Genomic DNA, 14231 nt, shown 5'->3' on the forward strand with positions numbered 1-14231 from the left:
GCCGTGTGTCTGCTGGTGTCTCTCTGCCGGAGCGGGTTGCCTGAATGGGATGGCATCCACTTTGTGCATCATCTTCTTCTTTTTATATTTTATTTCTTTATTTGAGAGATGGGGAAAGAGCACAAGAGGAGGAGGAGGGAGAAGCAGGCTCGCCACTGACCGGGGAACTCAATGCAAGGACTTGATCCTAGGTTGATGGGATCATGACACGAGGCAAAGGCAAACGCTTCACTGACTGAGCCTAGTGACCCTTTGAGCATCTTCAAAAGCTTCCCATAGTGCAGCATGGCCGAGGCACAGACTGGGGTGAGGAGTGGCAGTCGTGCAGGAAAGGTAAGCTAGAAAGGGAGACTGGACCAGGGGCAAGGATGCTAAGAGGGTCTTTTAAAACTTCCGTTTACTTCAGTTACTGAGTACCCACTGTGTGTTTGACAGGGGTTTAGGGACCCAAATCTAGGTGCTGAATTAGGAACATCCTTAGTTGTTAGACAAAGCCTGCCCTCTGGAGGTTCATTTCGAGTTGTACATAAGCAAGACCAAGGGAGTCCAGTGGTGGGGCCTGTGGGTATTGGAACAGGAGGCTGCCAAACTTTTGTTCTTTCATTGGTTCTTTTAGCAGAGGCAGAGGAGAACCTGGCCTCTTGCAGGCACCTGCCCTACGAGGACAAGGAAGACAAGGGGTCCCTGCAGGAGCAAGAGGGAGGAGAGGGAAAGGCATCCCTTAGAGAAGGGCTATGGCATGGACCCAAGCAGCCTACCTCTGCACCACCAGGGTCCCGGGACCACTGTGGGGCCGGCTTGTCTGCTACAGAAAGTGGTGGGCTTCCATTTGCCCACTCCTTCAGCCTCTGCACAGGTGCAGGTGTGCTCGCTGGCCCCGGGGAGGAAACCGCAGATGATGGCTGGGGGTAGCCAGGTGCCAGGCACCAGACGACTCTGGGTGCTTCAAGCTTTCTTAGAGGATCCAGGGGAGAACTCCTTTCCTCCAGCTGTGGCGACTCCAGGCTTCTCTCTGATCTCTGCCTCTGCCTTCACGTGGCCTTCTCCCCTCAACTCCCTGCTGTCTCTCCTCTGGGTGTCTCTCGTAAGGACTCTAGTCATTGGATTTAGGGCCCACCAGATATTCAGTGATGATCTCAAGATCTTTAAGTTAAAGAATTTGCAAAGACAGGTTTTTCTACATGATGTCAGTTATTGGATTGCAGACATGAGGTCATGCATGTATCTTTTAGGGACCACCATTCAGTCCACTGCAGTACTCTGCAAATATCCGTCCTTTGCCTTCAGCTCTGTGACTCGACTCTGCCCTTTGTGCAGGGGAAATTCCGACTGGGAACCCACCATGCCCACAAGGGATGGGCAGTCCCAGGGTTGCCTGACCCACCCAACAGGCCGAGAGGGAAAGAAGTTCACAGTGTATGTTTTGGAAGGGGACAGGGAAGGAGTTGTCAGCCAAAGACTAGGGCAGAGGCGAGAAGCCATGATCAGGTAGGTCTGTTTGTGCAGAAAAGCAATGTGATGTGGAAAAGCTGCTTCCTGGAGGCGAAACCCTCATGTCTGGGGCTCTGGAGGGGATCCTGGCACAGTGGGAGGCTGGGAGGGGTCCCCAAGGTCCTGCCTGATTTTAGAGCCTGGTCACTCAGCCACAGAAAGGAAAGGACTATTTGTATAGGCAGGAACTTGGGTGGGGTTCAAGCCCGTTATACTGGGTGTGTTTTTTAAATGCCAGTCTTACAGGCTTACATACTGTGTGACTCCACTTGTCAAATATTTTCAAAATGCCAAAATTACAGAGATGGAAAGCAGGTCAGTGGTTGCCAGGAGTTAGGGAAGTCCTGGGAAGGTGACCCTAAAAGGTGAGTGCCAGGGAGTTTGCTTGCAGGGATGTAACAGTCTCGAGTGTTGTGAGGGTCCTGTGAATCGATGGGTCCTCAGACTCTCATGCAGACATACCAGTGAGTGTGGGCAGAAACTAGGGCGGTTTGAGTGAGGTCCATCATCCAATTACTTGAACCGGGGTCTGTATCCTTGCTTTGAGAACGACCATAGTTAGGGAAGATGTCACTGCCAGGGAAATGGGGTGAAATATACTTTTTTGTTTTGTGAGTCTATACTCTATAGGATTTTTTTTTAACACCTAAGTTTCTTTTTTTAAAAGATTTTATTTATTTATTTATTTGAGAGAGAGAGAGAGAGAGCATGAGAGGGATGAAGGTCAGAGGGAGATGTAGACTCCCTGTGGAGCCGGAAGCCTGATGTGGGACTCGATCCTGTGGCTCCGGGATCATGACCTGAGCCTAAGGCAGTCACTTAAGCAACTGAGCCACCCAGGGGCCCTGTGTTTTCTTTTTTTAAGTCTGTGATTCAGGATCTGAATGGTGATGGTGATTGGGGAGCCCCACATTGGGCTCCCTGCTGAGCAGGAAGCCCGCTTTTCCCTCTCCCTCTGCCTGCCACTCCCTGTCCCTCTCCCCCATTCATGCTCGCGCGCTCTCTCTCAAATAACTAAAATCTTTATTTAAAAAAGACTCCATTTCTTATTAGGATTAATTAACCATGAAAGAGTCCCCATTATACTAACTCCTTTTTGCATACGAACTTTTTACCTTTATATCTACCTTTTTTGTGCACTTGGTCTCAACTCTTCTCCTTTTAACATTAGGAACTCATGGCCTTTCACAGATTCAGCCTGGCCCAATTAAACATGATCAAAGTAATCATTATCAAGTATCATTATTACTCTATGTAATTTGGTAGGATCGCCAGTGGGTACTCTATTGAGTACCGCTCTGAACATCCCTGAAGCATCCTTTCCTTCTGGAGTAGGGGCTGTTGAAGGCCCCTGGATTTCCGTTTTCCTCCAAGGTGTCTTGCTACCTTTGAGTGGAGGAAAAGCCATGGATGCCTGTGGGAGTGGGCGAGGGATGGCTAGTCCATATATATATATTACCTGTGGAAGGGTGGCACTCGTGCTGATTATTCTCATTGAACCTATGTTATCATCCCACTTTTCTTAGAGAACTTACTTTATCAACCACCGAGGTTTCTCCCATGCTGTCAGTTGTCACATCAGGAGTCAGGCTGATTTCTTATGGGTAATGATCCACTGGCTCTCATCATATTGAACATGGTGGTGCCAGAAACCAGCCCATTATTGGGGTGAGCTGTTACTCACTGCTCTAAAGGGACTTCCACGTTCTTAAAATTAAAAAAGAAATCAAAGTAACAAGCGCAAATGGTTAAAACAAATCCACTAGTCCCGAGGGCTCTGCTAACCTACTTTCCCAATTAAAAAGAATCACTTTCAATTTGTTGCTTTTTCTTTAGGTGGTTAATCAGTATCTTTATATGATATTCCTACAGTGGGAGAACAGAATAGGTGAGAGTGTAGGCTCTGGAGATAAGGAGTCTGGATTTGATTGTGGCTCTGGCACTAGCTGAGTGCTTTGAATTACCTACCCTTTCTGGGTTTCATTTCCTTTTCTTACAGAATCATGGTGAGAACTAATGTATGAGTTGATGCATCCAAATCACTTAGAACGGTGCCTGGTGCAAATTAGATAGTCACCCACCATGATAGCTAACTTCATTCCCTTCATTTTTATTTATATTTATTTTAAGGTTTTTTTAGTTATTTATTTGACACAGAGAGAGAGATCACAAGTAGGGAGAGAGGCAGGCAGAGGTGGGGGGTGGGGGAAGCAGACTCGCTGCTGAGCAGAGAGCCTGATGGGGCACTCGATCCCAGGACCCTGAGATCATGACCTGAGCCGAAGGCAGAGGCTTAACCCACTGAGCCACCCAAATGCCCCATTATTCTGACTTTTTTTTATAATGTGAGCTACATGCCCAACATGGGGCTTGAACTCCTGACCTCGAGATCAAGAGTTGCATGCTCTGGTCCTCAGCCAGCCACGGACCCCTTCTGGTGTCATTTTTTAATCGATCTGAGCCACCCTTTTCATCTGGTCATCTTTCTTACATATCTGAACCTAGATTGCCCATCTGTATTTAAGAGAGAGGTAAGTTGACTGACAGGCTTTCATGCAGAGTGATTGGATGAGGGCCTCCTAGACGCCAGAAGACAGGTATTTTTTTCTGGAGGCTTTCAATTCTCCTTTTCCCCTTCTGGTGTAGACCTGGGCTGATGTGAATAGAGGGTTGGGTGTGGGGCTGATAACCTTATTCCTGCTCACCTCCACCTGCCTCTCACCTTCGGTCTCCCTCTCCGAAGCTCTGCCTAGCAGACCATTCTTCGTGCCTATTTGCCCTCTGTCTGTTTTTCTGATGGAAATTCCCTCTATTTTTCTGACCAGTCTGCAACCTCTGGGCCCCGTTCTCCTTTTTCATTGGCAGCGAATGAAGAGAGACGCTGTGTGGGTTCTTGAGTCCAGCAGGCAGGGTTGCACCCAGGCTACCGCTGACCAGATTTCTGACTCTGGGAAAAATCACATAGTCTGTGCTTTAGTTTCCTTATCTGCAAACAGGGATGCAAGCGATACGCAGCTCAATGATTACTGGAAGAAGACGGGTTATTATTTGTAAAGTCTTAGAGCAATCACCAGCGCAGAGCTTAGGATACAAATGTGAGTCACTGTTCTCATTTGTTATTTTTATACCTATAAGTACTTTTACTCTCTTTCAGTCAGGTCTCAGGAGGGGTGGCTGTTAAATGCTCTTTTGTCTTGTTCAGATAGTGCCAAGGGGCTCCTGACTGGCTCATTTGGAAAAGCCTGGGACTCTTGACCTTGGGGTTGTGAGTTAGAGTCCCAAATCGGGTATAGAGATTATTTAAAAAAAAAAAAAAAGTTAACTTAAAATATAATGCTTAAATGTAATCAACATTTGCTATCTTTCCTCATCTCCCAAGCCAAAGTAATAACAGAACTAAAAGAAATATAAATTATTTATATAAATAAATTATTTATATAATATATATTATTAATTATATATATATAAATAAATATAAAATAGAAATAAATTCTTGTTAAGGGTCTGTTTTTTAGTTTATTTTTATTTTTATTGTTAAGATTTTTTAAATTTATTTGACAGAGAGAGACACAGGAGAGCAGGAACACAAGCAGGGGGAGTAGGGGAGGGAGAAGAGGGCTTCCCGCAGAGCGGCAATATGGGACTCCATCCTAGGACCCTGGGATCATGACTAGACCTGAAGGCAAATGGTCAGTAACCTAGCCACCCAGGCGCCCAACGGTCTGTTTTTTTAAAAAATAGGATGAGGGACACCCTCATGTACTGTGAGTGTGCATGTGATTGGTATAACATTTTTTGTAACAGTGGGGCTCTAGGTAAGAAAAAATTTGTATGTGTTGATAGCTTCTGACCCAGTCATCGTGCTTCTAGAAGAGTCTTAAGGAAACAATCTCAAATACAGGCAGTGTTTCATACAAGGAGATTGTTCTTTGCATTTACATTTAGATGAAGAATCAGAAAGAGTCTAAGGTTCCCAGTTGGGGGAAGACTATAGAGAGGACTGCACATTATCAAGAAGCCTAGACAAGGTCTGTAGGGATTGCGCCAGGACTCAGCAGGACTCCGGACCCTGTGGGATGAGGAATCTCGCAGAAGCAAGGAGGACACAGGCTGCGGGAAGCTGTGGCACCAGGAAATTGAGTGAGACAAAGACTGGTTAGCGATGCAAGCCAGCTCTGTGGAAGGAGAGGAGTCATTTACAAATAAATACACAGTTGACCCTTGAAGAACACAAGTTTAAATGACACAGATCTGCTTATATGCAGATTTTTTCATTAAATATATGTGCAGTACAGTAAATGTACTTTCTCTTCCTTATGATTTTAGCATTTTAATTTTCTCTAGCTTTCTCTGTTGCAAGAACACGTTTCATAATACATATAACATACAAATGGTGTGTTATCAGTTATTTATGTTATTGGTGAGGCTTTTGGTCAGGAGTAGGCTATTAGTAGTTAAGTTCTGACAGTCAGAAATTACGCATGCATTTTTTACTTCACGAGGATGAAGGTCAGCAGCCCTAACCCCTGTATTATTCAAAGGTCACTGTACATAAATAAATCTTTTTGTAGATTAAAGGGAGTAGAGCACAGAATTTGGATCAGAGACACTCGGGTTCCCGTCCTGACTCTAGCGCTATTGTGAGAACTTGGACTAACCTAAGTTCAGGTGATGGTTTCCTTCACTTACTAGTGGGAGTCCCAGGAGCCCCACATCCTGGAGTGGGTACTCAGTGAGCGGACACATCAGGAGCCTGCCTATCATCAATACTTGATCAGTATTAGCTCTTACCCTTAGTAAACACATACGTTCCCGACCTCAAGGAATTTCCAGCACACTTGTTCCCATCTTTTCTTCTGTGTTTGGTTTTATTGCTTGTGTAACTTCTCAGATGGCAGTCTCCTTGTCCGATGACCTTCTTCTTGTGCCCCAACAGGCGACAGGACCCTGATTGGGCTTGGGAGTGAGCTGGAGTGAGGTGAGTAACTTTCCTTAAATAGCAGCTGGCTGGGACGCCTGGGTGGCTCAGTTGGTTAAGCAGCTGCCTTCGGCTCAGGTCATGATCCCAGGGTCCTGGGATCGAGTCCCACATCGGGCTCCTTGCTCGGCAGGGAGCCTGCTTCTCCCTCTGCCTCTGCCTGCCTCTCTGTCTGCCTGTGCTTGCTCGCTCTCTCTCCCTCTGTCTCTGACAAATAAATAAAATCTTAAAAAAAAAAAAAAAATAGCAGCTGGCAAAAGCCAGTACACAAACACACGGGGTAAAGTCCATTTTGGCATTTGTCGCCATCCCAGAGGAAAGCCCCAAGACCTGGCCCCTCACTGCGGCCTGCTGCCTCCGCTGGCTCACATTTGACCCCATGATTTGTTCTCTCTTCCCCCTAGGTGAAGCGATAGCTCCTTCTAACTGCAACGCGGTCGCAAGGTGTAGGGAAAACTATGGCGACACTATGACCTCGGTAGCCCGTGGGCTCAGCCCAGGTAGTCGCCTTCCACTTCTCTGGATGATCCCTGGGATTGCGGGGATGCCTCCAGCTGAGTTCACCTACCGAGGAATCGGTCCCTTGAAGAGCTTCCTTGAGTCCCCAAGAGAGGTCAAGGGGAGTCCCCAGCCCAGGAGTCTGTAGGGGCACCTCCCACCGGTCTTCTTCTCAGGGTCATGGCTGAGGTGCTTCCTTCCTTCCTTCCCCTGCTGCCCATCAAATCCATCAATGACCCAGAAGTGAGGCCAGGACAGTCCACAGAGAGGAGAGGGACAGCAGAAAGGAGGAGAAAAAAGGGATCCTGCAGCAGGGTGGGGTAGGGGGTAGACCAGCAACCTTGGAGCGTGCCCCTGCCCTCTTGCCCTGTCCAAGCTTCCAGCATGGCTCAGAATGACTGTGGGGCCTTATAATGGAGACCATTTCCTCCAGCTCTCACCCTGCTGCCAGCACGAGTGTTGTCTGAGGGTCAGTGGGCCACGACCTGGACCCCAGTCTTGTCTTTGCCACCTCCCAGCTATGTGATCTGGAGTGTTTTATCTAATGTTACCTGTAAAATGAGAGTATTTCCTTCTGTGGTTATGAGGATCAAATAGAATGTGTTTATGTGTTTGGGCCAGGGCCTGCTACACAGTGTGTCCTCCCTAAGTATTGTTGCTGTCCCTTGTCCTGGAACCTCTTAGTTCCACGTAAAACCTCTCCTCCCCTAGCACCCCCTGGCCTCCCATGGCTATGTTAGGGCATTTGTCCTGTGTCCCAGCTATAAGCCCCTGCCTATCAGAAAAGAAAATGGGGCAGGAACTGATTCTGTTGATCTCAATACGCCTGCCTAGGCCGAGTCTCAGCTATTTTCCTGCCCCACCACCCCACACCTCTGTCCCAACAAAAAGTCCATAAAAGCACAGTTTAGTGCTATGGTTTCCCTCCAGGTAAGCCCTGGTTTCTTCTCTCCCTGAGTGAAGCAGGAATAAGAGAGAAAGGAATAAGAGAGAAAAACTTTCATTTTTTCGTTCCATCTAGAGAGTGGAAGTTTTCTCAAGGAGGTCATTGAAACTTTCCAGAATGCAGTAAGCAGAGAGATGCTGCATGTCCTGCTGACTGACCATGAAGCCTGGAAGAGATTCATGGCTAAGGCCACTTTGACTAGGTAACCAACCCCCACCCAGATGCCGCAGGATGGTCACCCAGGTCTCTGCGGGACAGTGTCCTGGGTTGGGTTGAGCATGTTCCTTCTCCACAGTCCATGAGGAACATGTTTTCCATGACAATCACTGGCAGTGAATGGCCTCAGATTGAGGCGAGGCAAAACCTGCAGAGGCAGGTTATGTGACCTTGGGCTTTAACCTAAAGCTGACCCTTCTCTGCCTTGATGTGTTCATCTGTTCAATTTTATCATGAGAAAATGAAGACAATGTGTGTAACATCCCTAGCATAGTGATGGCACAATAGTTGATATCCATTAATGTTAAGTCTTTAGAGGTTTGCGGAGAAGTGACGGGGGTCAAGGTTCTTCTTCCTGGAGATGAGGGCCAAGCACGACATCCTCTGGGACCAGTCTCAGGAGCACTGACACCTCAGTCTGTGGCCCTGGGGATTCGGATTAGAGCCTTCACTCCCCATCTGAGCAGTTCCGTGAACATGCAGGATCCTGCGGGCCCATGAGGTGGAGAGGCTGGAGTGGAATTGGACTGAGCTGGTTGGCTCCTGACCCTCTCTCTGCCCAGCCCTGGAGCTCCCTGGGTCTGTGTGTCTGGGAGTGTCAGATTGGGCATTTGTTCCATGGGGACAGTAAATCAATCTAAGAAGATCGTGGCCAGGGCCTTTGTGTGAATTTCAAGGTGAAAACTGAAGAACCAAGTGCAGTCATGTTGTCCAAGGTGCCAGGAGGCTTGGACCAGGGCCAGAGATGACAATCAGGATGGACAAGGGGGCATCTAGGTTGGAGGACTAGGTAGGTTTGGGCAGCGGGTCTGGGACTGAGGGAAGCCCTAGGGCACAAACTTGAGGAGACCAGGGACCTAGCAGAGGTCCTGTTATTGGGACAGGGGACATTTATTCCCTTCCTCCTTTGATCTCCTCCCCACCAGGCATACGGGGTCATAGAGGGTGTTTCTTCCATACCTTGCCCGGGGTCTAGGGGGTCTTACTACCATTTGGAAGCCCCTTTCTTCTACACAGTGCAGCTGCAGACCAGTAGGAGACAGTGTGACTTTGTGACAACTTCCAGCTCCGCAGGGTGCAGCTGCCGATTGTGTACCCTTGAGGGATTCTGAGCCTCAAAGGTCCCCACCAAAGAGGAAAGTACTTCCTCTGCTAGCTGCCAGGATGCAGGTCATTTCAGGCTGTGTGATTCATAGAGAAGGTTCGCGAAGTCTCCTGCATCTTTAAGAGATGTTGTAATCTTGCACATGGCCTTGGTGTACCAGCTAAGGTGTGAGTTAGGCTGGTGACACCTGTGAGGTCAGGGGTGCTGGGGTGGTGGCTCGGGAGTCGGTGACATGAGCTAGAGAGTCCGAGGGGAATCAGGATTGTGGGTGTCCCGGCTCTCAGTCAGTTGGGGCAGTGGCTGGGCCCCATCAGAGGACAGCAGGCTTGAGAAAGAGAGCAGCTGCCAAGCAAAATGGTCACTAAGGTCCTTTCTCGCTCTGAAGTCTTATTTTTTAAATTCCAAGTACCCAGAGCTAGTGAACATGCAAAGTCTGAGGACACAATCCCTATGACTGACTTTACTTTTGGCACCAGCTGCATATTTGAGGGTCCCCAAATTCCCCTGAGATTGGATGATTCCCCAGAACCATTCACAGAGCTTGCCTAGAGTTGTCCCCTCAGTTATGCTGTGTGACAGGGGAAGATACAGGTTCCCATCAGCCATAGAGAGAGACACTTGGGGCAGAGTCTGGGAGGGTTTCCAGTGCAAAGCTTCCGCCATCCTCAGGAGGCCTTACTGTCCTGTATTCAGTGTGTGACAGTGCACAGGGAGCTGTTCCCACCAGGGGTGCTCACAGGGTGCAAGTAAGCAATTACTGTGACACTTGTCACTTAAGAGTGATGTCATAGGGGAGAGAGATTGGGCTCATCTTGGAACAGAGTGAAGACCAGTAGGGATTTTTAGCCGATTGGCAGGGCGGGGGGAGGGGATGGGAAATCACTAAGAGGAGACGTCATGGTGGGGGGATTCCTGCTAACCTGACCCAACAGGGTTCTTTTTTTTTTTTTTTTCTTAAGATTTCATTTATTCATTTGAGAGACAGAGATTACAAGTAGGCAGAGAAGCAGGCAGAGAGAGAGAGGAGGAAGCAGGCTCCCCGCTGAGCAGAGAGCCCGATGCGGGGCTCGCTCCCAGAACCCTGAGATCATGACCTGAGCCGAAAGCAGAGGCCTTAACCCACTGAGCCACCGAGGCGCCCCCCCAACAGGGTTCTTATTCAGACTGGGCATGACAGGCTGTCAAAGACAGGGCACAGAAGACCATGGTCAAGATGCAGTCAGGAGGAGGCTCATGAGAGCCCGGGTAACATGTTTTCCAGGAGAGAGTATTTTTCAGCCTGAACCTCAAGACAGAGTTTACTGGGGCTCAATCACATCTGCCTGCATGGCTCACCTGTTGCCTTCCACTCCCCTGGGAGGCCAGTTTCTAGATCCTCCATGGTCACAACTGACAGCTCATGACCCAAGGACTCCATCACCTTGTCAGGGTGTCCCGAGGCCAATGGCCCAGGCAGACAGTCGTATCGTTTTAGGACCCTTGACATCCTAGGTGGGGCCTAGCGCTCCCTTCCCAGTGCCCAGGGCAAGAGCAGACCTCTGTGGGTAAGTTCATCCCTCAGTACACATGAGGTTTCTCTGAACGAAGGTTTTCCTACTCCAACCGCACTTCCTTTCTTCATCTACAGAGTTCCCAGTCTGCACACACTGTGGTACTGACTGTGGGGCCCTGTCCTTGACTATGAGGCCGTCTTCCTCCAATAGCCACTATTTAAGAGCCTCTGAGGATGACACGGACTTATTTACTCCCCCACTGGGTGTGTTGTGCAGCGTGAGCCGTGTGCGGAATGTGTGCAACATTGCAGGAAGGATTCTTTGCATTAGTAAAACTCTTTTCCATTTGGTTTGCAGTAAAAGTTCTGTGGTATATGTAGGTTAGATCTAATGGAGCCTGTTTTCCGGATAAGCTTCTCCTAATCCCTTGACCTTCCCTGTTACAGGGAGGAGGTAGAAGCCCTACGTGAAGGTCTGAACGAGCTGCAAAGAGCCATGGCTATGGAGGCCGACGAGCAGCTGGCTAGGGAGAGGTTTCTGCATTAGTTTCCCCAGTTGAATGTGGAGCTTGAGGAGCGCCTAAGAAAGCTCCAAGAGCTTGCAGATGAGGTGGACAGGGTACCCAGTGGCTGCACCATCGCCAACGTAGTAGCCGGCTCCACTAGTGTTGTGTCTGGCCTCCTGAGCATCCTTGGTCTGGGTCTGGCTTCTGTGAGAGCAGGGGCCAGTCTGGCACTCTTGGCAACTGGAATGGGGCTGGGAGCAGCAGCCACTGTGACCCAGGTGTCTACCAGCATCGTGGAAGATTCAAGCAAGTTGTCCGCAAAAATCCAAGCCAACCTGACATCAACTAATTTTGACAAAAGACAGATCGTTGAAATGGTTCTGCATGACCGCAGACCCCAGATTTGTTCCTTAACAGATAAATGCTTTAGAGCCCTACAGAACATTGCAAAGAATATTCATGCCATCAAGCTAGCCAAAGTCAAACCTCGCCTTGTAGTCAATGCCAGGTGCCTTATGACAGCTCCGAGAGTCTCAGTTCAAGGTGGCCGGCAGGTGCAGAAAGCTTTTGGAGGCCCTGCTCTGGCAATGACCAAAGGAGCTCGGATCATAGGTGCGACCACCGCCGGTCTCTCCCTTGCGATGGATGTGGTCAACCTCGTGAAAGACTCAGAGCACTTGAAAAAAGAAGCAAAGGTAGAGTCAGCTGAAGACATGAGGTGGCGGGCCCGGGAGCTGGAGAGCAAGCTGGAGAAGCTCAGCGAGATCTTTGAAATTCTGAAGGAGGGCCCGACTCCGTGATCCCCGAGCAGGGTCGGGAGCAGGGACATGTGTGGGACAAAGACATGGAGGTGCCTTATTAGAGGGGGGAAAAGTGCCAAATAAAGCTTTTGAGTTGGGGGTTGAGGAGTTTGGCATTTCTGAAGCTGAGCCCAGTGAGGGAGGGGTTAATGCAGAGCGGGCAGGGGGAGTCAAAGAGGGGAAGGAACAAGGAACCTGGAGTATGGAAATTGGGGACAGACAGGGGATGGGACTAAAGGGGACGCAGGGGACGTAGATCAAGAGAGTGTGGAGGAACAAGCAATGGGAAGGCCAGGAATAATAAAGTTAGAATTGTTGGACTATGTGAGAAGACGACATGTTGGATTCTGTCATCTTTTGTTTTGGTTTTTTTTTTTTTTTTAGATTTTATTTATTTGACAGAGAGATCGAAAGAGAGCACAAGGAAGCAGAGCAGCAGGCAGAGGGAGACAGAGAAGCCGGCTGCTGAGCAGGGAGCCCGATGCAGGTCTCAATCCCAGGACCCTGTAATGATACCTGAGCTGAAGGCAGACGCCAAACCAACTGAGCCACCCTGGTACCCCTGATTTTGTCATCTTCATACTTAGTTCTGAGCCTTCCTGAAGTAGGATTTGATCAGGGATCTGTGCAAGGACCAATAAGTGTCCACTGGGTGACGCTGGCAGCTGGGTCACAAGTGACCCTGACCCGTGGCTCCCCTTCCACGTCCCATGAGTGACCAGGTGCCGTCAGCATGGACGCCCTCCCCTCAGGTGTGGGTCTCTGGCAGCCACTCTGATGGCTTCAGAAGTCCCCACTGTCCCATGTCCAGTTTGCAGCCCCTACACGGGCCACCCCCGCCCCAGTCCCTAGACAGAGGGAGACCCGGCAGGTGGGGTCCCTGCTCTGAAACACAAGTCCTAAGGTCCAGCAGGGCCGAGCCCAGCATGTGTCCCCACGGGATGGAGAGACGGGGTGGGGATGCTGGTTGTGGGCCTCTGTCTGCTGACTGTCCCAGCCTCCGTCTGATGGTGCTGTGGTGTCAGCCAGACACATCCCTCCATGGTGTGAGGGTGACTCTCCCGGGGAGCCGGGGTCCCCGTCCCCGAGGGCTGACGTGGCTTATTGACCAGAGATGTTGCCTGAGACCCCGACTCTGGAACTGCGGTCATCCTGGGTGTCTTTCCTTGTGATCCTTGGAGGTCAAGAGGAGCCTGATTTTATAGCTGCTAGATCATTTAGGTCCCCAGGTGGGGCAGACTCGGCACTCGTCCCTGCAGGTCAGAGACACCGAATCCTCACCTGAGGGGCCTGCAGCCCCTGCCTGGCTGCCGCCCCGCGGGGCCGTGATCCCGGAGCCCGGCAAGGCCACCCACTTCGAGGACATGATACACAGGCACGAGACCCTTGGGCCGCAGCTCCCAGGGTTGTCGTGTCGCGCTCTGCATCTCACAGTGGTTCCATCAGGGCGGCAGGCGAACCACCAGCTTGGGAAAGGGGAAACAATCAGGAGGAAGGGAGTTCGCACGACAGTGAGCAACAAGTAACCAAGGAAGGCGTCGTGGACCAAACAGAACTTCAACCACATGTCCGAGGTCCGAGTGTCAGCGTGGCCTTCACTTCCGGCTCCAGTCCTGAGTGGCTGGACCCAAGCCACCACCACCTGTCCCCTCACCTGACTTTCCCCATCTGCCAATTCAGGCTGAACTCCTGGGCCACACATGGGGTGATCATCACAAACCTTGGGGTGCAATCCTTGGGTCATCAGTCTGTCACTCTGTCCCTCCCTCAATCCTGCGGAGGAGACACGATGCCCAGGGACACTTGTCCAGATGGGAGGGTCAGGTTGGCTTCCCTGTGTGCAGGTGCAAAGCCCACTGCTGTCCAGACTCTGCACACCTCACAAGCTGTACGGACCCTCCCCCTCAGCTTCTGTGTCCGTGCAGGGGGCCGGATCTCCCAGAGCTGCTGTGGGAACCAGACAGGACTGCGTGGACGGGGCTCCCAGCGCCTGGTGCACCCCCAGCTCTGTCCACTGTTGAAAGCAGCAGCGGTTCCTCAGTTGTCTTCCGCAATCATCTGCAGCCTTGCAAGGGGCACTTGGCCACCAAGGGCGGGCGTCCTGGGGCTGTCCTGGCATCAGGGACAAGTCTAGCGAGACCTGAGTAAATCTGATGTGGTCAGGGGGAGACACGGACACTGGTACCTAAGAAAGGGATT

At 50.2% G+C, this 14231-nt stretch overlaps 1 protein-coding gene across 1 annotated transcript; it reads left to right on the plus strand.

Moving 5' to 3' along the window:
* The first annotated feature begins 7882 nt into the window (after positions 1–7882).
* On the plus strand, positions 7883–12062 carry LOC132020234 (apolipoprotein L2-like). Its single transcript, XM_059404444.1, is given in 3 exon segments — positions 7883–7897; positions 7991–8115; positions 11162–12062. Coding segments are annotated over 3 exon segments (1011 nt in total). The 3' UTR covers positions 12033–12062.
* The last annotated feature ends 2169 nt before the right edge of the window (positions 12063–14231 follow it).

The sequence above is a fragment of the Mustela nigripes genome, chromosome 6, assembly GCF_022355385.1.
Source record: "Mustela nigripes isolate SB6536 chromosome 6, MUSNIG.SB6536, whole genome shotgun sequence".
In the NCBI taxonomy this organism is placed as follows: Eukaryota; Metazoa; Chordata; class Mammalia; order Carnivora; family Mustelidae; genus Mustela; species Mustela nigripes.